General features: G+C 38.5%; 1 protein-coding gene across 3 annotated transcripts in view; it reads right to left on the minus strand.

Moving 5' to 3' along the window:
- Positions 1-614: 614 nt before the first annotated feature.
- The window catches only part of rbbp8 (retinoblastoma binding protein 8), a 116834-nt gene continuing 93333 nt past the window's right edge, over positions 615-24115 (minus strand). For all 3 annotated transcript variants that reach the window (XM_069921091.1, XM_069921090.1, XM_069921092.1), the window contains exons 13-20: positions 20821-20941; positions 15400-15488; positions 12237-12342; positions 10281-10388; positions 9837-9891; positions 8575-8671; positions 5097-5238; positions 615-1598 (exon numbers count right to left, since the gene is read on the minus strand). In XM_069921091.1, coding sequence (XP_069777192.1) covers positions 1498-1598; positions 5097-5238; positions 8575-8671; positions 9837-9891; positions 10281-10388; positions 12237-12342; positions 15400-15488; positions 20821-20941 — 819 coding nt within the window. In that variant the 3' untranslated portion in view covers positions 615-1497. The remainder of the gene's footprint in view (positions 1599-5096; positions 5239-8574; positions 8672-9836; positions 9892-10280; positions 10389-12236; positions 12343-15399; positions 15489-20820; positions 20942-24115) is intronic.

A 24115-nucleotide genomic window follows, 5' to 3' on the forward strand; every position in this document is an offset into this window, starting at 1 on the left:
TTGAGGTGCTTACCTAGATCATTCAGGTAGCATAGCTTTTTTTATCTAGTGTATGATGAGCAGATGTGATGCATCATTTCCAGTGCTAATGAGCAATGTGAAAGTATTTACCCCAGGGTTATATTTTGAAATATCCAAAAGATGTTGCATTCTATTGGGATACTGGCAGCCAGTTTCTGAAAGCCAACTTATGGAACGTAAAAAAATTAGAAACAGATTTATTCAATCTCTCAAATATAATAGCTTTCTCGCTATAACCCACACCTCATCTTGTCCGACTCCCCTCTACTTACAGCACAATGGACTGCAGAAGTGAACAGCTGTATATATCTATGGGAAAAAAATTACACATAACAAAGTAAAAATGATACTTTTGTAAAGGTATGACCATTAAGGGCCCCAAATACAGTATTAAAAAGGTATAAAGGTAACTATATATACAAAACAGTTTCCCTAACTGTACTCTATATACTTAAAATATATGTAAGTTCTGACAGTGAATGGATCTGTATGTGTGGAGGAGAAGACTTTTGTTTGTTGTGTTTATGAGAAAAAGCTTAATATATTGTATATTTAAAATGTTACTAAAATTTTTGAAAAAAACACCCAAAATATAAAAAAAAAGCATCATCCTTAACCTTTACCTTCTTATTGTTTGATCAATCACCAACAACTCCTCTTACACAGTTTTCATTTGGTGACTTTTTTTTCATTCCCTCCACTGGGACAAAATTCCATACATACCAATTACCCTCCATATCTTAACCAAGTGACTGCAGAGTGTTCTGCCATTCCATGCAACAGTCCAAATAGTGAAGTCTGGGATGACATTCGTCCCAGCTGGGCCATTATTCCCTGTCATCTGATCGCCCAAAATGACATTTTCTCACAAGATACACTGCATTGAAATAAAGGACAGGAACCTAGTTGCATGTTCTCTCTTGTTGCGAGTTGAACAAGGAGGCTCCAAACCAAAATTAAGTGTGTCAGTCATATCCAGGCATCAAATGGACAATTCAGGCCAAACCAAAGGACTGCATAAGCTGCAAGTTATCAATGTGCTAACTGAGCTTATCTTGTTTTTTTGCAATGAAGTTTATTCTATGAAATGAACTGGCATTCAGGACCATATTAGCTTTTCATTTGTTCGATGTTGATGAGTTGTTATTACAATTATCAAATTTTCATCACAAATCTCATTTAATATCACACATCCAAATGTTCATATATTTACAATTATATATGGTATACACATTTAAGGGCATAATTATCCAGTGCAATAAATAGCACCAGACCTTATGCATCATGTGCAAATGTAAAAGTTTCCACTTAATAAACAGGTGAAAATAATCATAATTTAAATAACAAGTGTACAAAAACAAGCTACATCTGACCAGCTGCTCTAATAAGCCTGTCTTTTGGCTGATAAGATTTGAAGTTTAAGACACTTTCTTCAAGGTGGATTTTTATTTTTAAGGTTGCCTTATGCTTGGAAGCCTAAGTTAAATTCTGCTCTTTGTCCCTCAGTAAAAATGTTGGATTATAAGGGCGTCTTCGTCTTGGTCGCTGGCATGGTGTGCTCTCTTCTTTTATATAACCTGAAAAGTAAAACATAGTCAGCTGTTAAAACAGGCTCGATGAACTTGATTTAGAACGTAGAACAGGGGCTTCAGCCCATGATGTCTACCCTGAACGTGATGACAAATTATATGATCCACACCCCTCCATTCCCCGTGCCCATCTAAAAAGCCACTTTAACACTACTATTATATCAGCTTCCACCACTACCCTTGGCAGCTCACTCTGGTCACTTACAACTCATGAAAAAAATAATTTTCCCCTTACATCTCTTCTCTAAACTTGCCCCCCCCCACCTTAAACATATGCCCCCCAGCACCTGAGATTTTTACCCTGGGAAAAAGGTTCTACCCTCTAACTTCTTGGAATTTTATAAACCTATCAGGACTCCCCTCAGTCTCTGATGCTCCAGAGATAAACCACACTGGTCTGTCCAATCTCTCTTATAGCTCATAGCTTCTAATCCAGGCATTATCCAAGTAAATTTCTTTTGAACTCTTTCTAAATCTTCCATGTCCTTCCTGTTATGAGGGATCAGAAATGCAAACTCTACTCTAACTGAGGCCTAACCAAAGGGCGGAACGGTTAGCGTAACGGTTAGTGCCGGGGTTTGAATCTTGCGCTGTAAAGTTTATACATTCTCCATGTCTGCATGGGTTTCCTCCGGGTGCTCTGGTTTCCTCACACCTTTCAAAAACGTACAGAGGGTTGTAGGTCTATTTGGTGTAATTGGGCGGCACGAACTCATGGGCCAAACAGGGCCTGTTACCATGTGTATGACTAAATTTAATATGGCTGCAATATAATTTCCTTACCCTTAAACTGAATGCCCTGAGTAATCATGTCAAGCATTCTATATACCTACTCTACGTAGTTGAAATAGATACTTCCAGGGATCTATGAACATGGACCCCTAGATCCCTCTGTACATTAATGTTGTTAAGCGTTCTGCCACTAACTATAAGTTATTCCCTTACATTTCATCTCCCAAAGTGCAATACCTCACATTTACTCAGGTTAAAGTGCATCTGCCCTTTCTCCACCAATATCCCTAACTGATCAGATCAACATGGTGAATAGTGGTTAACGCAATGCTATTGTACCATTAGTACTTAACCATCAACATTACTTGAAACCCATCATCCAGTCAGTATTTCAGAATTGTTTCTGCAAGTTGGCTGCAATAACTGAAGAGTTCTCAAGGTCTTGATCATTGCTATATAAATGCAAAGCTTTCTTTCTTTAGGAAGAGTAAACACTTAAAACAGGCAAGATTCAGTGATGAACAGTGAGTAGAAGAGTGAGCTGGCATACATTATGGACTGAATAACTTCCTGAACTTTCCTACACTTACAATTCTACTGGATACAAGATGTTTTAATCTGTCACATTTAATAAACATGACTCTTTTTTGTGGAGAGACACGAGGATTGGAATATTTGGGGCAGTTAATCGAAGAGTCTTGAGAACAGTTAGTATTACAGTTGAGGAAGGAGTGAAAGTCCTGATGTGCATGAAGGTAGATAAATCTCCTGGGCTTGATCAGAGGGAAGCTGGAGGGGAAATCACAGCTGCCTTGCCAGAGATTTTTGAGTCATCATTAAACACAGGTGATGTGCTAGAAGATGAAGGGTGGAAAATCTGTGCCTCTTCAACAAGAGCTGCAGGGAAAAGCTTGTGAACTACATCAGAGAGTATTCTGAGGGAGAATATATACATACACTTAGAGGGATAAAGGCTGATTAGGGATATAGTCAGCACAGTTTTCTAATTGGAACATCATGTCTCACAAATGTGTATTTTTTAGAGATGTGGCCAATAAAGTTGACATGGACAGAGCCTTGGAATTTAACAAGGCATTCATTAGGATTCCACACAGAAGGGTGCTCTGGAAGGTGAGATTGTGGACTGGCTAGAAAATGGGTTCATTGAAAGAAAGCAGAGAATGATGTGTAAAGGCTGTTTCTTGGACTGGAGGACTGTGGCGAATAGTGTGCCGTAGGGTTTAGTGCTGTATCCATTGTTGTTCTCATCTACATAAATGATTTAGATAAAAATATACATGAAATAATTAGCAAGTTTGCAGATGACACTAAATTGTCTAATATTTTAGACAGTGAAGACAATTGCCAATGATTCACCAGTTGGGCAGAGGATTGGTTGATGGAATTTAATGCAGAAAAATGCTAGATTTTGCATTTTGGGAGGTTTATTGTGAACAGGACCAACACAGTAAATGGTAGGGATCTGGGATGTGTTGCTAAGCAGAGAGTTCTAGATATACAGGAACACAGTACCCTGAAAGTGGTATTACGTAGATAGGGAGGTGAAAAAGGCTCTCAGGACATTGGTCTTCATTAATCAGGCTTCTGAGTATAGAAGTTGGGAAGAGTTGTTGCAGTTGAATGAAATGTTGGTGAGACCCCAGGTCACCGTACTGCAGGAAAGATGTTTATGCACAGGAGATTTAAAAGGAAGTGGCCAGGAGAGGTTGAGCAGCCATGGGTTTTATTCATTTGAGTGCAGCAAGGCAGGTGAGGGGTTATTTCACCCAGGTGTACAAAATTTGAGAAAAATAGATCAGGTGAACACAGTGTCTTTTGCCTAGAGTAGAGGAATTGGTAACCAGAGGACATGAGGGGGAGAGATTTAACAGGAACCCAAGGTGGGACTCCCCCCCCCTCCCCGCCCCCCCCGCCCCCCGCAGAAAGTGGTAAGTATATGAAACGGGCTGCTGGAGGTGGTTGAAGCAGGTACTACTGCAATGTTTAAGAAAAAAATTGGATGGTCATCTGGATAGGATGGATTTAGAGGGATATGGGCCAAATGCAGGAAGGTGGGACTAGTATCAGTGGGACATTTTGGTTGACATAGGCAAGTTGGGCTGAAGGGACTGTTTTCATGTTCTGACTTTATAAAGATGCTGTACAAACCTTATGAAGTGGACCAAACATGACTTTTGCAAAATATTTCTCAGATTAATGGCAGAGATTTTTTTGTAGATTTCCCAATGCAATTTAGTCTTGGTACCAAGACAAGAATTATGACCACATTACACTTTCTCCTTTCAGTAGATTATTCAGCGTGGCGGAATATTAATTCCTAAAATTCTCTCCTAAATTGCCCTCTGCAATCCAACTTCATAGCCCCTTCTCTTTAATTGCTGAATTTGAGTTCTGAACAGACTCCTGGCTTCAAATAAAATTGAATAGCCGAACATTACAGAAGCTTTGCAGTGATGAAGGTGATTGGCCACAGAAACATGACAATTGTGTTTAAGATACTGATCTGGGCACTTGAGATCTGGCTACACCTGTCAGTTTGCCAATGCTGTGAATGTACATCAACTCAAGACCTGAAGTTCTAAAATAAGGCAAAGCCAAAATTTTCTGAAAATTACTTGTCAACTTCAAGGATTCACTCACTAGCCTTAAAGCAAATAGGGAAAATCTAAAAATAAAATCTAATCATAAAGGAAATCCATTAAAACTTGATTAAGCAAGTCGGTACTTCCTCACCTCTATCAACACAGGTTTGCGTGGAAGGGAACCCCACCTCCCAGAAGTTCTCGGGTGTGTTTGGGGGAATATACCGAAATCTATGTCTGGAGCAATTTGCCAATTTTTTCAATCTCTCTTCTTCTGGAAGATCTGCATAATACTGAAATAAAGATAATAAATTAGAATTCATTACCATCTGAACCTTGAATTACAAATTCATTCTATATTACCTTTCTATGATAGGTTTTAGTGACATTTTTCTCCAAGTTCTTGAACCTATCTGCTAATAAACAGCATCTGTTTATTCATTCTGTCCTAAGCTTTGATGATTCTAAACAGTATCAAATCACTCCTTTTCCTTCTCTGCTTAGAGAAGAAAAATCTAGTTTATTCAGTCAACCGAGAGAACTGAAATTTCTCATCTCAAGTTTCTTTCCCAGACACTGCGTGACCTGTTGAGTTCTTTCAGTACTTTTGTGATTTTTATTATAAAAAGTCTCCTTGCTTTAGTCATCTTTGGCTTTTTTTGACCTAAATATCAATCATTTGGCACAACCAATCTTGGAAGATCTTTCCTGGACCCAACACACTAAGTGCACCATAAAGAAAACAAGTCAGTGTCTCTACTTACTCAGGAGTTTGCGGAGGTTAGGTATGACATTGGAAATCCTGGCGAATTTATATGGATGTGTGATAGAAAGTGTGCTGACCAGCTGCATCATGGACTAATATGGGGACACCAATAACCCTGAACGTAAAGCTCTGCAAAAGGTAGTGGACACAGCCCAGGACATCACAGGCAAAACATTCCCCAACTTCAAGAACATCTACAGGGAGCACTGTTGTCAGAGAGGAGCAGCAATCATCAAGGATCCACACCACCTAGCACATGCTCTGTTCTCGTTGCTACCACCAAGAAAGAGGTATAGGTGCCACAAGACTCGCACCACCAGGGTCAGGTGACAAATTATTGACAGCAGCAAGTGGATCCGTTGAGTTCTCCATTTTATCCATTCTGTCCTGAACCATTTCCAAACCAAATTCCACATTTTTTATTCTTTCCTCCAGATCTTCAAATCTTTTTGGCATTCTATTCATTATTTCATAATATTTCTTCATTTTTTAAATCTGATTTTTTAATATCCAATCTTACTTGCCTCAACTTTCTGACTAACAGTAATGCTTCAATACTTAACCCTGTGGTCTTACTTGCGTTGTAAGTTTGCTACCTCTTTTAGTAGCAATAGGTTGTATTATTTCTTCTTCTTCATCCTTCACCTTTATCACTGGCCTGAAGTTGAGTCTCATATTTTCCTTCTGTTGGTAGCGTTTCAAAAAGGCTACTTTCCCCACCAACTTCTTCATACTCTTTAGTTCTGTGCATGCGCGGCTGCTCGCACGTGCACAGTATTGCTTAATCCGTGTCGGCATCTCTCCGTAACTGCAGCGGGTATGGTGCTGCAGACCGTTTAATAGCAGCCTTAGGAGCCCCTATCGTTCAAATAGGAGCTCGTGCCACAGTGCCTGGATTCATCTGTGTGGTAGACCTTTCTTCTTGCCCTTGTTTTTCTTGGTGTTTTCACCTCAGGCTGGCAATGTTTTTCCCCCTCTTTTGTGACATCGAAAAAATACTGTTTGTTCTTAAACAGTTTCCAGTACTCTGGTTTTGGTCTCTTTACCAATTAAACAAATTCCCAGGAGAATCGGATTTCCACTTCCTGACTCTACCTCATCATGTGACGACCCCCCTCCCCCATCATGTATGTAGTCTGACAATAAATCTGAAATACATTTACAATTTTGGTGAAATATTTAACCCAGTGGTGAGCTTCATATCACATTTCTATGCCAGCACTATGATCATCTAACTCAGTGGTTCTCAACCTTTTTCTTTCTACTCGCATACCACTTCAAGCATTCCCTATGCCATAGATGCTCTGGGATTAGTAAGGGATTGGTTAAAGTGGCATGTGGGTGAAAAGAAAAAGTTTGAAAACCACTGTTTTAATCGTACCTAATTGACTCGTTATGTGCACTATTTCATAACTCCAAAGGAAATGAGCCAATGACAATTTTTCTCAAGAAAAATATTTCAGTAACAATTGGGTCTAGAGCAGTGATTTTCAACCTTCCTTTCCCACTCACATACCACCTTAACCAATCCCCAACTAATCCCAGAGCACCGATGGCATAGGGAATACTTAAAGTGGAAAGAAAAAGGTTGAGAACCACTGACCTAACTCAACTTCTATGTCAATATCTGACTCCATTATCACCTCAGTACAGTAGTCACTCACTCATCTTGTCATGGGTGGGGACATGATTGTTCCTACTAAGCTCCTGGCCTTCCTCCCTTATTCTATTGTTTGTGAATGTGAGATTATCAAAGTGTTCACTGCACTTAATTTAATTCCTACTTAGTAACCTACACTGGCTCCTCCTGAACTAAAATGCATTAGTTTTCATTCATCTCTTCCATCCCTTCCTGTCTAAATCTTTCATGCTCTCATCTTTCCATCTAATTTCTTGCAGGCTAGCAACTGTCGAGATATCTATTTATCTCTAATTCTAGTTTTTTCAAGCATGTCAAATGTAACCACTCACTAATGGGACCTGTACTTTCAACCACTAAGATCCCAAGCTTTGGAATGTCTTGTCAATAGCTTCCATCCTCAATTAAATCAATGGTATCAATATTTGTTGATAATGTATTCATGAACACTTAGCTATGTTAAAGGCACAACACAAGAAGCTGTTCTAGTTGAACTGGATTGTTTGGACCATAGTGCTCATTTGTAATTTGTAATACAGGTTCTCCCTGACTTACGGCTGTAATTTAGACTGAAGGATCGGTCGTATCTCGGAATGGACATATGTCAGAATTGTGTACTTACCTTGTTAGTCGGCATCACGGGGCCCGCAGGCTGAACATGGCCATCTTTATTCCTGTGCGTATGTGCGGTGGGTTCGCATATTGGAGCTTGGTTGGCGCATATGCAAGAGTTAAGCGTCCTAACAATACTGAATTTGTGCCCTTAACTCTTGTGCACGCGCCAACTGAACTCCAGTACGCGACTGCAAATGCCCCAAACCAAAGACTCGTGCACGTGCACAGGAATCAAGATGGCTGAGCCCAGCTTATGGACCCCAGAAAGCCGACCAACAAGGTAAGTATGCACATTCTGGCTCTTGCATGCCCTGCATCCCTGTTATTGTTTGTCAAAAACAACGTAAACCTCGTAAACTTTATATTTTTTCTTAAAAAAACAAATTTTCAGTTGTATGTGCAAATGGACATAAGTCGCATAGGTCACAAGTCGGGGAGTATCTGTGTTGCATCTGTCATTAAGAAAAGATGCAAAATATTAATTTTAACATCTGCCATTTTGCAAGATGACAATTACCCTTTCAAATTTTCCCCTAAAAAGGAAAGTAATGAAAATTTAAAAAAGTTACCAAAAGTTGAGGTCTGATCATATGCTAGTAGGGTACTTACCACTTCACATTCCTTGCATGTATGCCCCTGCAATTTTCTCCTTTCTTCCTTGTTTCGGACCACCTCAATGTGAGGAAAATTCAAAACGGTGTTTTTCCTAGATATCAAACAATACATTTACTAAATATACTTTATACAATATTCATAAGTAACATGGTTCTGATGAACTATGGGGAGTTTAGTGATAATGGTGCAGCAGGATAAAACTTTCAAAATTTAAATAATTTGGTTTCATAATCTGAGATCTCAGACAAAGGACACATGAAGGAGATTGTAAAAGTGCCTGGATGTGTACTTTTGCTGTGTCTCCAACAATAAGTTTGTGCACTAATGAAACCTTGGATCCTGTATAATGTTATGGACATGAAATTTTAAAAATGCCATTCCACCAAGACTGACAATATTGTTTTGATGATGACACAGTATCAATGTAAAATTGACAGAACTGACTGACCACTCAGTGCACATTAAACTGGCTGAGGGATCATGCACCAGTTTTCTTTGGCAAGATGGCGGTGGAGAAGGTTAGTAGCTTCAAGTTGATGGGCATCCATATATTGGAGGCCTTCTCCTGGGGCCAACACAGAGGCAAAATGCATTCCAATGCTTTTCTAATCTTCTCAGGTTTCTGAGACATTATGAGAAGATTTGGAACCTCATCAAATACCTTCATCAAACTTAGACAGGTACACTGTGGACAGCCTAGTTTGGAAACTCAAGAGTCCAAGAACAGATAAACAAATGGACAAGTTAGCCCAGAAAGTGGAAATTCTAGCCATAATCAGAGACCCATCTCCTGTTCACTGAAAATATCTAGCAAGACCTGCCTCAAGAAAGCAGCCAACAACATTAAAGACCCCATCGCCCTGGTCACAACCTCATCACAGCTACTTTCCTGCAAAAGGTACAGGGACATGAAATCTGGCACTTTATGTTCAATAATACTTTTTTCCCCCAACAGGTATCAGCCCTTGAACGTTCCCACATTACCTTAACCATGACATTACTCCAGGACCAGCAAAGATCAGTCTGTGCTATTGCAACATCACTTTTGTTTTGCATTAATTGAAACTGTGAACATTTGTCCTTTTATATTTTTTCCTCTTGTGAGGTAATTTATTGTTGTTTGCATTTTACATACCTGCAGGCTGCAGCAAGGAAAATTTTCAGTGCATCTGTACAATGTACTTACACGACAATAAACTATCAAATATTTGTGAATGGATAACAATACAGAATTAACAATTTAAATCATTTATTACCATTGTCCAGGCTGCTTAAAAGCTTCATTTTTTACGTTCTCTGGTTCTTGAAAAACTAAAAACAAAAATAATCATGTCTTAAATATAAATATATCTTAAGTGATATTAATAAACGTACACAAAATGGGTAAATTTTACAATTTTTTGGCTATAATGTTCTGCAGGTGCTGTCAATCTTCATTCATGAGCTGGAATAAAGAGCATTGGATGCCCAGTTATCCATGAATCTTCCATTACTTTGCAACATATATCCCTGAGCTGCAATGAACTGAAGAAAATTCTTGCTAATATTACGTCTTTCTATCTGAGAAAGTCAATTCTAACACAATTGCTCAATATAAGAATTAAAAATTTGTAATAAAAATTGGTATGTCCATGGCTTACTGCTCCAGTGTATGCTATGCAAATATTTACAAAATAGCAGCAAAAAAAAAAAGGGATTACCATCATCATGTTCATTCTGGGGACTCTTCTCCTGGGGACATGATTCATATTCGCCATATGCTGTACGGTCAAACATTTCGGAGAGGCTGTCATTTAAAGTGTGTCTGCCTATTTTAGCCAAAAAGGAAATAGGTAATAAACTTTCAAAGTGATCCCGAGACAAAGTTCCTGGTATATTACCCACTCAAGAGCAGCTTTATTTTATGAAACACAACAATCCTCATGCCAACTTCATCATTACCACCATTATGTCAGTGGAGAGCAGGACCGGTCACAAAGAAGCCATGGGTAACCAATTACACCGCTTTTAAAATACCAAGCAAATTGTGCTCCAACTCATGATCATAAAAAATGTATAGAACCACTTCCATCCATCAAGACCCACCTCCCTCCACATTCATCATCCTTTAAAAGTCATATTGTACAAAGATAAATTCATCAACTTGAAATTCATTATATCCTGCTTGTAATTTTAAAAAAAACCTTCATTAAGTTTTATACTATCTTTGCATTGAGTTACATTACACTAGACAGTGTTTTTTTAATTTAAATTACCATACAGGTACTATAATTTTAAACTTCCTTGTTCTTCAGCTTGAATTAAGATTGATATCTAGGATCTATTTTCAAGACTTTAAATATAAGGTTACTTCAACATTGACTTTTTAAACCAGTATCCCAGAATTAAGGCTGTTCTTATCTTTGTATTTGATGTCCAGTAGGATATCTGCCCTTCACTGTACCTACTCTATGATCAGAAATAGATCATAGTATACTTAACTGGATGAAGTCAAAATTGGATTAACCACTGTTTGTCCTCGCTAGTGACTTGAGCTAAATGCCATAACCTACTTTAGTTTGCCATTTTCATTGCAACTGTACCTCATGATTACAATTCTAAGTATTTCCCTCCAGCTGCATTCCAATTTACTAATTTTTCATTCACAGCATTCTCCATTTTGATTCCAAATTTTTTGATACTTAAAAAAAATCTTTACTGTTTGGACAAATTTCTAAACCAGTATCAACATCTCAAATCTCAACTTTCTGCAATGTACAATTCTCTCCATATTTTGTATAATTGCCAAACTTTTCATGTTTCCTGTTGTCCTTTCTGCAAATGATTCACATTCACGGAAACAATAGTGGCCAAGAATTAGTCCCTCCAGGGTCTATCACTTATCACTTGCTACTCTTTTAATAATTATTTTTAGTATCCAAATTCATCTTGCTAGTTATCAGTCACGGCTTCAGAGTTAAACTGCAGTCTCTGAGTATCGCAAGTTTACTTGATCACCGGTCTTACTTTAATACACTTGATGGCCAAACAAGTGACATTTCTTGAACTCTGATAAGAAAGTGCTTCTTCGCGCAAAGAAGTTAAAAGAAATCTGGAACACTGTTTCATAAAACAGCTGCTGAGACAAGTTTAACTTTAATTTTCAAAATGAAAATCAACAGGATCCAAGCTTTACAGCAACGAAGTGAAGTAAAATCACAAGATCAACCAATTTGAGCAGAACAGTCTGTATTTATGCAAACCCAAAGTCTTTCCATTCAGGTAAAATTAGTTAAACTCTTCTGTCAATATTTCAGCCTACGTTCCTATAGCTTACATCAGTTATTGGGAATTATGACCCAATGCCTTAATACAGTTGTCACAACGCACCCAGAAATTATTTGTTTAGGATAATATTTTTATTTTTTGCTGAAATGTCCTCATAAATCTTATTATGCCTCCTCAACACATGGGGGGGGGGGGGGGAAAGAGAGACACATCTAATACCTAATCACAGCATACATTGGTTGAAAGAACAAATGTATATTGGGTATTTGAAAGTCATTAGAGAATTTTATATTTCAAATTAAATCAAAGCACAATGCATATTCTGCATAACTTGTTAGCCTGGAATGGATCACAAAGTAAATATATAATTCATTACCTTTATTACTTACCAACATGAGATTGATCGGTTCTTGTCTTTTTTGCTTTCAGCAACATGCCTTCACTTACAAAGGTGCAATCCATGTCGGGTGGATTTGTCCCCAGTTGTCTGATGGGCTGTTGGAATAATTAATATTCGATCAATGCATTTTATAATTAATAATAGAGAAAGTGAATGTAAATAATTAAAAATGCTGAAACAGTTTTGCTACTTGTCTAAGTAAAGCCATTTTTTTATCCTTCCTTCTGTATTTCAGAGCTATGCAATTGCTCACCATTTTAATATGCTAACTATTTTACCTGCCAAAATAGACCACTTTATATTGTTCACAGCGAACTATCTTACCTGGCAAAATAGACCACTTTATATTGTTCATAGCAAACTATTTTACCTGGCAAAATAGACCACTTTATATTGTTCACAGCGAACTATTTTACCTGGCAAAATAGACCACTTTATATTGTTCACAGCGAACTATTTTACCTGGCAAAATAGACCACTTTATATTGTTCACAGCGAACTATCTTACCTGCCAAAATAGACCACTTTATATTGTTCACAGCGAACTATCTTACCTGCCAAAATAGACCACTTTATATTGTTCACATTCTACTCAAATCACCATATCTTTGTCTTTTCATTTTCTCTATTGTCCTGACGGACTCAGCTTGTCCTCTACACAACTTATTCATGCCCATCTTTATATCATAAGCAAAATTAGCAAATTTACCTTTGGTGGCCTTCATCTTGTTTATTTATCTACATTTCAAAAAGTGAAGCCTCACGGTTCATGTGGCATATCGTTTATTTCATCCTTCCAAGCTGAAGAAAACCCATTTATGTCTAATGTTCATTTCTTATTACTGAGTCACTCTTCCATCCACACATAAATATTACCTTCTATACATCTGCTTTCATTTTCCATTATTGTAGCGCCTTTGACATGCTATCTTAACAAATGTTACTGGAAATTGTATCAGAGCATATGCACCAGCTCCACTCCACCCACAGAATGTTTGATTTCTTCAAAGAATCCTAATAAATTGGTCAAACATTTCTCTTTCATAAACTCTTTGTTTGATTACCATGGCTTTTCCCCAAATTGTATCTAACATTTTCCCCACAACAGACGTTAAGGTATCTGACCTGCAGTTTTCTCCTTTCTGTCTACTTCCTTTTATGAAAAAATTAGTGAAAAAGGCAGAGATGCAAACTGCTTGGAAACATGTCTTTAGCCCATCAAATGTGCACAGACCATCAAACACTCAACCAATTCTGAACTCATTCAATTTTCTCCTCCTCACATCCCAATCAACTTATTTACATTGACTGATTAACCTTTAAACCCATGTCTTTGTGATGCAGAAGCAAATTATAACACCTGTAGGAAACCTCACAGTTAAAGCAAAAACATGCAAATTCCACGTATGCAACATCAGGCGTCAAGTTTGAACCCAAGTTGTTGGAACTATGAGGTATCATCTCTACTAGATGTGCCACAGAACTACTTCTACAGCTGCCATTTTACAATTAAATAGAACCTTCCCAGAATGTAGGGAATTTTAGAAAATTGAAATCAATGCCTCTTTTAAGTTGCTCAGATGAATTTTGTCAGGATCCAGGGACTTTTTGGTCAGCTAGCCCAACAATTTGTTCAGCATGACTTCACTGGTGATTATAATTTTCTCATTTTCCATTTCCACACTTTAGCTGATTGAGGCTATAGTTATAATCCTGTCTTGTGAAAATGTAAAAACTTACATCTCTAGCTGTTTGATCTTTAAATCTAATTATTATTGATCTTTTAGGCATTTATTGCTTTTTAAAACAATCTGATTTGCATTCTTTGTTGCACAATTATATGATTTTTCTTTAAATTTATTATCATGAGATGTAAAAGAATGACTGACAGTGGAAATCTGTAAAAAAAACAGTAAATGCCAAAAATACTCAGCACTTCCGGCAGCACCTGAAACAAATGAACATTTCAGGCCAATTATCCTTCATCGGAAGACTTGAACTTGGTTCACCACAAGTGATGGATCCTATATTTGATTTTTTTTCTTTCTTTGTTGGACTATATTCTGACCAATCCCCGTAACTGATTACCTGGTGCAATTCACACTAGTTAGCTCTACCTTCTATTGAGCTACGATTGCCCTTATTGCTTAAAATATTAGCCTTGAATCCATTAAATCAAATGTAAAATTCAATTTTAATATTATTATTGTTATCTTCAGGTGGCTTCACTATGAGATCATTAATTAATTCTATCTCACTTCACAACGCGAGGTCTCGTATAGTTCTCTGGCTGGCTCTAGATCACACAGCTCAAAGAAACTATCCTTGTAGCGCTATGATCCCTTCACCTAGCCTACTTTTGCTTATCTGATTTTCAAGTCTAGACAATCCCAATGCCTCAGCTGCCATTCTGTGGCTTGTTCAATACCAATGTCGCATGAATCCCTATAAGAGTCTTTGAGCGATATATTCAACTTCTCTAATCTTATTGCCCAATTAATTATCCAGAGGTTATGACTTTCAAGGCTATGGTTTCCAATCTGATGCCTGTCTCCTCATAACAACCATGCAAACACACAGTAGCTTACATAGGCTATTGGAAGATATACCATAGTCACTGAATCTTCTGTGCCTTGTGCAAGCACTTCACCAGCCCTGAGTAATGCACCTTCCATGAATGGCTTGTTGCCCTAGTGTTACAAGTAGTTAGGTCATTGATTCTGTTACATCCAACTGGCATTTGCAGAAGCCAATAGGGGTCCTTAAATTATTTCACTTTGCACCCTCTTCCAAACACACCGCATTGAGGGAGGGGGTTGTGTGCCAGACAGAGAGCAACTTATCTAAGTGATGTTCTGGAAACTGCTAATTTTCTTGCCTTCTTGGCCAGGAATAGTGTGCACTTCGGGCGACCAAGAACAAGCAGTCCGAAAAGTACCCAACCTTATCTTACCAGTACACTTGGAAACAAACAAAAAATATTTGTAGTGAATAATATTACAAGATTCTGGGGAGAGAATAAAGAATGTTGAATGAATCTTGGGTTGTCTAAAGAGCTAGGCACGTCCTTCAGTGTTGTGAAATTCTATGGTTCTAAATAAGAATGAGCAAGCTGCCATAAAATAATAATCAATTCAATATGTATAGGCTACCTTCAAGTCCAGTTCCAAAGTGTCCACCTTATAATCAGACAGGTCCGCTTCAGGATCCATGCTCCACTGAATGTTTTCAGATTTTCTCACTGAAAATGATCAACAGGCACATAATTTTAGCTCAAAGTCTCCAAAAAGGGTTCTACCCAAACCAATGACTGTCATTTTCATTCATGGATGCTGCCTGACCTGCTGAGTCCCCCCCAGCTTCTCTTTATTGACTCAAGATTCCAGCATCTGCAGTTTTTTTTTGTTTATTTACACAATTTCATCAGTCTAATAAGCATATCTCCCCTACATGAGTCAGATGGCAGATCACTTGATGTAGTAGCAAATATAAAGGATAGGACTGAGGGAAACTTTATTATAAATCTGTTAAAGACAAGGCAGAAAAAAGTCAGGCAGCAGGAACAATTCCAGACAGAATAAAGCAACAATAGGAGAAAAGAAAGAGGGAGGAGAGAAGAATGAAAATGACTGTGGCAGAGGAAGAAATAGGAAAGCAATTGCCGCCAGACATCACTTTTAAATGTACCTTACATAAGCATGCTTGAAGGAAAACTGATAAATGTAGAAGCCTCTGTTGTCTGGATTTCAGATTTATTGTCAGAGTACATACATGACATCACATACAACCCTGAGATTCCTTTTTCCTGAGGGCATGGCAGAATTACCACTAATTGGTAGTGCTTTAACTCAAATCTCAGTTGAAGTTGTATTTTTATTCACAAGCATTTTGAGTGTTGATTGTTAACAAGTTCTATGTACAAATCTGAATCTCGGGTCCATGTTTTATATTGCACTTTAAATAATTGAGATGTAATTATGATCTGTACAGCACTTTGGTCAATGTGAGTTATTTTAAATGCGCTATAAAAACTAAACAAAGAACTATACACAGAGTAAACATGTAAACAAAGACTGCAAACCTAACGAATGTAAACAAACTGACTGCAATACAGAGAGAACAAAACTAAAATCAATAAAGTGCCCAAGTAAGAGTCCTTAAGTGAGTCCCTGATTGAGTTTGTCGTTGAGGAATCTGATGGTGGAGGGGTAGTACCTGAACCTGGTGGTGTGAGTCTTGTGGCATCTATACCTCTTTCCTGATTGCAGCAGCAAGAACAGAGCATGTGCTGGGCTGTGAGGGTCTTTGATGATTGCTGCTGCTCTCTGACGGCAACATTCCCTGTGGATGTACTCAATAGTGGGGAGGGTTTTGCCTGTGATGTCCTGGGCTGCGTCCACTACATTTTGGAGGGCTTTACGTTCAGGGGTAATGGTGTCTCCCATACCAAACCATGTTGCAGCTGGACAGCACACTTTCCACCACACCTCTGTAGAAATTTGCCAGGGTTTCTGATGTCATGCCAAACCTTCGCAAACTCCTGAGGAAGTAGAGGCATTGACGTCCTTTCTTCATGGTGCCATTGGTGTGTTGGGTCAAGGAAAGATCGTCTGAGATAGTGACTCTCAAGAACTTAAATTTGCTCACCCTCTCCACCTCTGATCCCCAATGATCACTGGATTGTTTACCTCTGGGTTTCCACTCCTGAAGTCAACAATCAGCTCCTTAGTTTTGGTGACACTGAGTGCAAGGTTGTTGTTGGTGCACCATTTAGCCAAGTTTTTAATCTCCCTCCTGTGTGCTGACTCATCCCCTTCCATTGCACAACCCACTACTGTGGCATCACTGGCCTATTTGTACATGGTGTTATTATTGTACTGAGCCACACAATATTAGGTGTAAAGCAAGTAGAGCAGGGGGCTAAGAACGCAGCGCTGTTGTGCTCCGATACTGGTGGAGATTGTGGAGGAGAAGTTCTTACCAATCTGGTACTGGTGGATTTTCAGACAAGAATAATGTCATTTTAAGAGAATAATAGAGTGCAATTTTTACCAAAGGATGATGAAAAGTTTTGAAGAAGAAAAAAATTGAGAGATTTAAATACAGTGATAAGAGAAAACTGCTTATTTAAGTGTGGCAAAAAAAATTCAATGCTAGAAATCTGAAACAATATTACCTGTGAACAGAGTCACAAATTCAATGTTTCAGGTCAACAACCCTTCAGTTGACCAAAAATGTCAACAAAATTTTCCTCTCCATAAATATTGCCTGACTCGTTGAGGGTCTCTGACATTTTGTAAATTTAATGCCCCTTTATATATACACCCTGGATAGGAGAACTCAACATTCATCTTGGTAGCATAACTACATGCACACTGACATAAGTAGCCTACGACAGGTGGTAAGCCAACAAATGGTAAGGATACTTGTCAAGTCAAAATCCCGACTTCACCAGTACTCCTTCTGTCATATTGTGCAGCACTACAACGCTACTATATCGGTTAAATTCAGAGCAGATAGCCCAAAGCTGGGTATTCATGAGGTGCTGTGTATCAGGAACAGGACAAACTCAATCACAAATTGTATCAGTGAGGCTCAACTTATCATTCACTGCTATTTCCATTTCAAGCATGGGGATAAATCTGAATTTAATGTGAAAGGAGGGATACCTACAAATAAGATCCATATACTTGCATGCTACAAGGCACTAATAACCCCATAATCAACAGATCAAATGAAAATTTTGCAGTCCTGCCACATCTAGTTATGACTGTTTATGGACAATTAGAAAGTCAACAGATAAACTCCTATGGTGGGCGGGACTGAGTCCCCTTGGCATCAATACCAGGATTTGATCAATTGTGGCATTACTCTAATGGTCAGAGTCATTATTCACAAAAGATAGTTACAGTTGTTGGAGACTAATCATCCTTGTCCTAGGACATAGCTGTGGGAATTTTTCAGAATAGTATCCTTGATTTATTATCCTCAATCACTTCATTAATAATTTTCCCTCCATCCTAAAGTCAGAAATGGGGAAGTTCTTTGGATGTTTAGCCAATGTTCAATTCCATTCACACTCCTCAAAACTTGAAGCAGGCAAGACTGCATAAAGCAAGACTTGATGACCAAAGTAACAGGCAATGCCTTGATTTCAACGAGAGGGTTTAACTGGCCACCCTTACAATTTTGTGGCTTTATTACTGTCTAAAACTAGTACCATAAACAGAGGATCACCATTGACCAGAAAATAAAATGGATCAATTGCATAAATACCCTAGCAACAAGTGCAGGTTAGAGGCTGGATATCCTGCAGCTAGAGACTCACCCCCTGACACCCAAAAGGTTTTCCATCATTGACAAGGCACTTGTCAAGAGCAAGATTGAATAATGTCCACTTGCCTGGTTGAGCGCAGCTCTATCAACCCAAGAAACTTAAACTTTTGAGGCAAACGAGCCTGCTCAACAAGTAATTCACAAAATGCACTGAAATCCCTCAACTAAAGTGTGTCACCACTACATCTGAAAGAAGCAACTTCTGCTATGAAATCAAAGGCAGAAGGCAAGTGTGACTCATGTTGCCTTGGAAATATGTTGTCACTGGATTTAAATTCTCAGAAACACCTTATCCAGTTACATTGTGGAAGTATCTTCATCAAAATGACTATCATGGTTTATTACTGCCTTCTCCAAAGTAATTAGGGATGGGCAATAAGTACTGGCCTAGTCTGCAAAGCCTATTTAACAAGAAATAACAGTGGGATCCAAAACAGTACTGTGAAAGTTTAAAAAAATATATAAATTTTAAAGCAACAAATTTAGTAGTGGTCATGATATGCAAGAGCAGGACAGGGAACAAGGGAGGTATGATAGATTTAAAAGCAATTATTTTAAAGCAAGAAGACTGAGAGGCAAGGCAGGTGAACTCAGGACATGGAGTATTACATGGGATTGGGATGTAATAGTCATAACGGTAACATGGTTGAACTGGCAGCTCAATGTTCTGGACTACAAATATTACAGGCATGAAAGAGAGAGTAAGAAAGAAGGGAGGCTTGAGTTTTTGATAAGAGAGAACATCACCTCAATGGCTAGAGAGGATATCCTCAGGAGATGGCCTAATGAGGATATATGGGTGGAACTTAGAAATAAGGGGATGATCACTTCAATGGATTAGACAGGACCCAACAGTCAGCAGGAGTTGGAGGAGCAAATAGGTAAGAATATTGTAGATAGCTACAATAAAAAAGAGGGTTGGCATAGTTTATGGTTTCAACTTGATTGGGATTGCCTTAGTGCAAATATCTTGAATGGGGATGAATTTTTAAGTGGGTCTAGGAAAGTTTTCTCAAGCAACATGCAGAAGGGCCTTCATGAGACAACAACACTGGTCCTCCAATTGTCAAACAAGGCAGGGGAAATGGTTGAAGTGTCAGTGGGGAACTCTTTGTGACCTGTGATCATACATCGATTTGTTTTAAAATAGATACAAAAAAAAGATATGAGTGGTCGAGTTGAAATCCTAAATGGGGGTGGGGTGGGGGGGGGGGGAGCTAATTTCGATGATATGAATTCTCAAAAATTGATTGGGAGAGGATGTTAGAAGGTACAGTGATGTCTTGTGAACATTTTTAAACTAAGATAAGCAGAGTTCAGGAACTGAATATTCCTGTTAGAGGAAGGGGGAAGACTGGCAAGATTTTGTAGGTAGACAACTTGCTCAGTATAGACGTTGGGTCAAAGGGCATATTTCCATTTTTTTTAAACTACAAGTATGTGACCAAATTTTTAAAAAAAGCTGTCATTGTGACCTAGGAATTGCAGTGGTTCAGTGAACTACGTCTTATAAACGACAATATATTTATACAGTGCCTTTAACATTGTAAATCTCATATTTTGCACCAAACTGACTCTGAATTAATATAGAAATTGTTTCCCTCCTAATTACACAATAATTACAAATAATCCATGCCCTATTCTCACTCTTCCATTACCAAGAAACTAAGGAAGTAGACCTGGTTCAGTGAAGATTTCAGTGGGACATGTAGTATATATACCATCTCACAAACAGCACTTCTCAACCTCGAATCTTTGTCACTGTAGAAGGATAAAAGCAGCATGGACAGAAAATAACCACAAGGTTTACCATAAAGCTCCAGACCATCCTGACTTGAAAATACGTTATTTGGTAATGTGCAGAATTCCCTACTCTATACTTGACTGTAAGAACTCCAAGGAGATCCAGAACGCAGCTTACCACCACCACCTAATATGCCAACTGCTAGCCTTACTAAGACAACCCCATTGTCCAGACTGAAGAAAATAAAACTCAAATTCCTTTCTTTCTATCCCCCGCTTTTCTTGTTAACATAACGAGCCATTCACTTAAAATAACCACATTACAGATGTCATTACGTGCTCCTCCAAGTTGGAGTACTTGTGTGTGTATAAACACAGCTGGTATGTAATCCAGAATTCCTCAATATTATAAATCAGAAATAAATAACATTTTACAAGTTCAACTTCCAGTTCAATGAGATGAATGATTTACACCAAAAGAGAAAATAACCTACCATTTTTGTCATTGTTTTTACAAGTTGTGATAGTTACACAGGGATTTGGTTGAAGCACTGAGGTAGACTCCTTGGATGTCATTTTTGATATTTTCCCTTTTGGAGTTTTGACTTGAAAATCCTGAGACAAAAGTAGGCATTTGATTTAAAAAAATGAATAAGAGAATGTAAATGTTCAACAAGTCTATAAATCAATTCATTTCATGACATAAATGTAACATAACCAAGGGACCTTATCCTCTGCTAGGTTTAACCATCAGATTAACCTTCAAACCACCAGACAAAGAAAATGGTGGAAAGTGAAACAGGTTATGTGGTCTCCGTACTGTTACAATGGTGCCAAAAGCATGAGGAACACACATCCTCTTCCGTTAAGGGAGGTTGCAGTTTTCCAGACTCCATACCAAATTTGCCAGTAATGAATTGACACAATTTAACAAACACTCCAAAATGAGACTGCCCCACCATTCAATATGATCATGGCTAATCACCACAGGTCTCAACATTCCTTTTGTGCAAGTTCTACACAGCTCTTATTTCCCTGATCTTTCAAAAATGTACCAGGTCTTAAAATACTGTGATCCAGCTGCCACAAACCTTCAGGGCAAAGATTTCCAGAGATTCACTACATCGGAGAGAAGTCATTTCTATGCATCTTGGTTACAAATAATTGGCTCCATCTTAAAACTACATTTCTTTATTTGAGCTCTCCCATTAGTGAAAACATCCAGCCAGATGTGGCCCCTTATGATCTTGTACAAGATCACCCCTAAATCTTATAAACCCCAAGGAATATAGAAACAAAAATTGAACATGCTGGAATTTTGAACAAACAAGAGAAACTCCACAGTCAGACAACATGCAGAGAGAAAAATTGACAGCGTTTTGAGTTGAGACCTTTTCTCAATAACTTGATAAAGGGACCTGACTTGAAACACTGACTAATCCATTTTCTCCATGGTTGTCACCTGACCCCAGCTTCTCAATGGCCAAAGAGATGCAATCTGTTTAGCCTCTCTTAACAGGACAATCTCTCTTTCCAGGAATTAGCCTGGTGAATCTTCTTTGGAAAGACTCTGTGCTACCCTATTCTTTTTTATCTAAGTGGACAAGAGCCATAAACAGTAATTGTAATAAAACACCCCTTTCTTAAAACTCCAACCACATTGCAATTTTGGCCAGTGTGCTATTTGCTTTCCAAGTATAAGTCCCACTTGCACTTTGGGGAAAGCGATCCATACCATATAGTCACGTCATGTGAGCATGGGTCAAGAATCAAGGGTTGTTTATATATTTACTTCCCCCTCCCCCCACAACATTTTTGAGCAGTGATTTCTGAATTATTTAAGGAGGAATCTCCCTTACACAAAAGGCCACATTGCGTGGGTTACCTGTACTTGCTACAAGTTTTTGTTTTCTTTTTGTAATTCTTCTACCCTTTTTCTCTCTTTATCTATTCAGACAAAGGGTCCTTTATATTGAACAACAGCTTCTCCTTCCACAAATTGTGTCTGATCTGCTGTTTACAGCAGTTCTGGTTTTAATTCAAATTTCTAGTTGGTGATTTTTTTTCAATTTTCATACCAGATGTAAATACCTGAATGAGTTTTGGTAGGCTTACAATTTGGATAGATGGCACAGAACCTGGAAAAGTTTCCTGTCCAGAATTAATTAATCACCCCAGCTTCAACCTCCAACAAAAACCAAATTTAATATGCTATTGGATTCCAAGATCAAACAGTAAACAAATCTCTATCACTGCTCCCACTCTCCAAAACAACAAATAGTCAATGATGTTTTAGGACCATGTGCTATTTATTTGATCTCTTGCCAAAACTACAATACATTAAAAAAAACCTGTTAGAATTAGAGTGCCTTCAATTACATCCATTCTAGTTTTAGTAACAGACAGCAATCTATCTATAATAGTGCAGCATACACAATTCTATTAATCAATCCTTATGGATTTGATTGGACACAACTGCCTTCCTCTATTTCAAACTCCTATTTCCTGTAGCCTTCCCCATGCCTTGCAATCCCCAACTCTATACATAATCTACATTCCTCTTCCACTCCCTGCTCTTCTTGCTCCCATTAGGACGTGTTTTATCCAGAGTCACTTTCTCTAGCTCAGCCATTCTTAACAAGGGCCCGACAAACCCTCCTGGGGACCCTACAGTTCCCCCTGGGGTTGCTACAGTTTCACAGGAAAGACTGGGGAGGCTGGAACAAGAGGGCATGAGTTAAAGGTAAGAGGGCAAAACCTTAGGAGAAATATTAGAGGATGCTTCTTCACTTAAGAGAGTGGTTGCAGAATGGAATGATCTTCCAGAAGAGATAGTTGCGGCAGGGTCCTTTCTGTCATTGAAGAGAAGGTTGGAGAGGAGTCACGTGATGGAGTAGTGGCTGGACGGTGAACTCCAGCCCTCTCCAGAAAAGTCGGGAAAAACAAGAGAAAATACAAAGGCACAGAAACAAAAGTTACAGAAAAGTGAGTATAAAGGTGGAAAGAAGATGGCGACAAAAAAAGAAAAATCAAAATCAACGGTAAGAAGAGAGGAAGAGAAAACAACGGAGGAAGAAAGAGAAGGCCTTACCTGTCTGAAGAGGCCCGCTGTGGAGAGAGAAGCCCGCTTCCTCGGGTCGGTAGAAAAAGAACTACAACAATGGCTCGCAGAGCCGAGTAAAAGTGCGCAACCGCGCATGAAAAAAAACACACCGACGGGAGGGGGGACCAGCTGGGGAGTCGATCTCCACAGCCGGCAACGACAGCTGCAGAACACCTGCAGCAAGAAGAGACCACAGAAAACAATGAAAACAAGAAAGAAGAGAAGGAAAGGGCAACAAATAAACAACAGATGGCCAACCCAGAGGAAGAAGAAGAGGAAGAATACAGTGAAATAGATGAAGGGAAAGGCAAGGTAAATGATATACTTTCTCTTATTAGAGGATACATGGAGTCATTTAAAGAATGGCAAACACAGGAATTCAATGATTTAAGAAGAAGAATAAACAACACAGAAGAGAAAGTGAATAAAATAGATATGACCTTAACAGAAATGGGGAAAAAAATGGACAAGATGGAAGAACGGGCAGTAGCAGCAGAAATGGAGGTAGAAGACTTAAAAAAGAAATTGGAGGAATCTAATAAAAAAACTAAAGAGACACAAGAACTACTAGCTCAAAAAATAGATATAATGGAAAATTACAACAGAAGAAATAACATAAAGATAGTGGGCCTTAAGGAAGATGAAGAAGGCAAGAATATGAGGGAGTTTATAAAAGAATGGATCCC

The sequence above is a fragment of the Narcine bancroftii genome, chromosome 2 (assembly GCF_036971445.1).
Source record: "Narcine bancroftii isolate sNarBan1 chromosome 2, sNarBan1.hap1, whole genome shotgun sequence".
NCBI lineage: Eukaryota > Metazoa > Chordata > Chondrichthyes > Torpediniformes > Narcinidae > Narcine > Narcine bancroftii.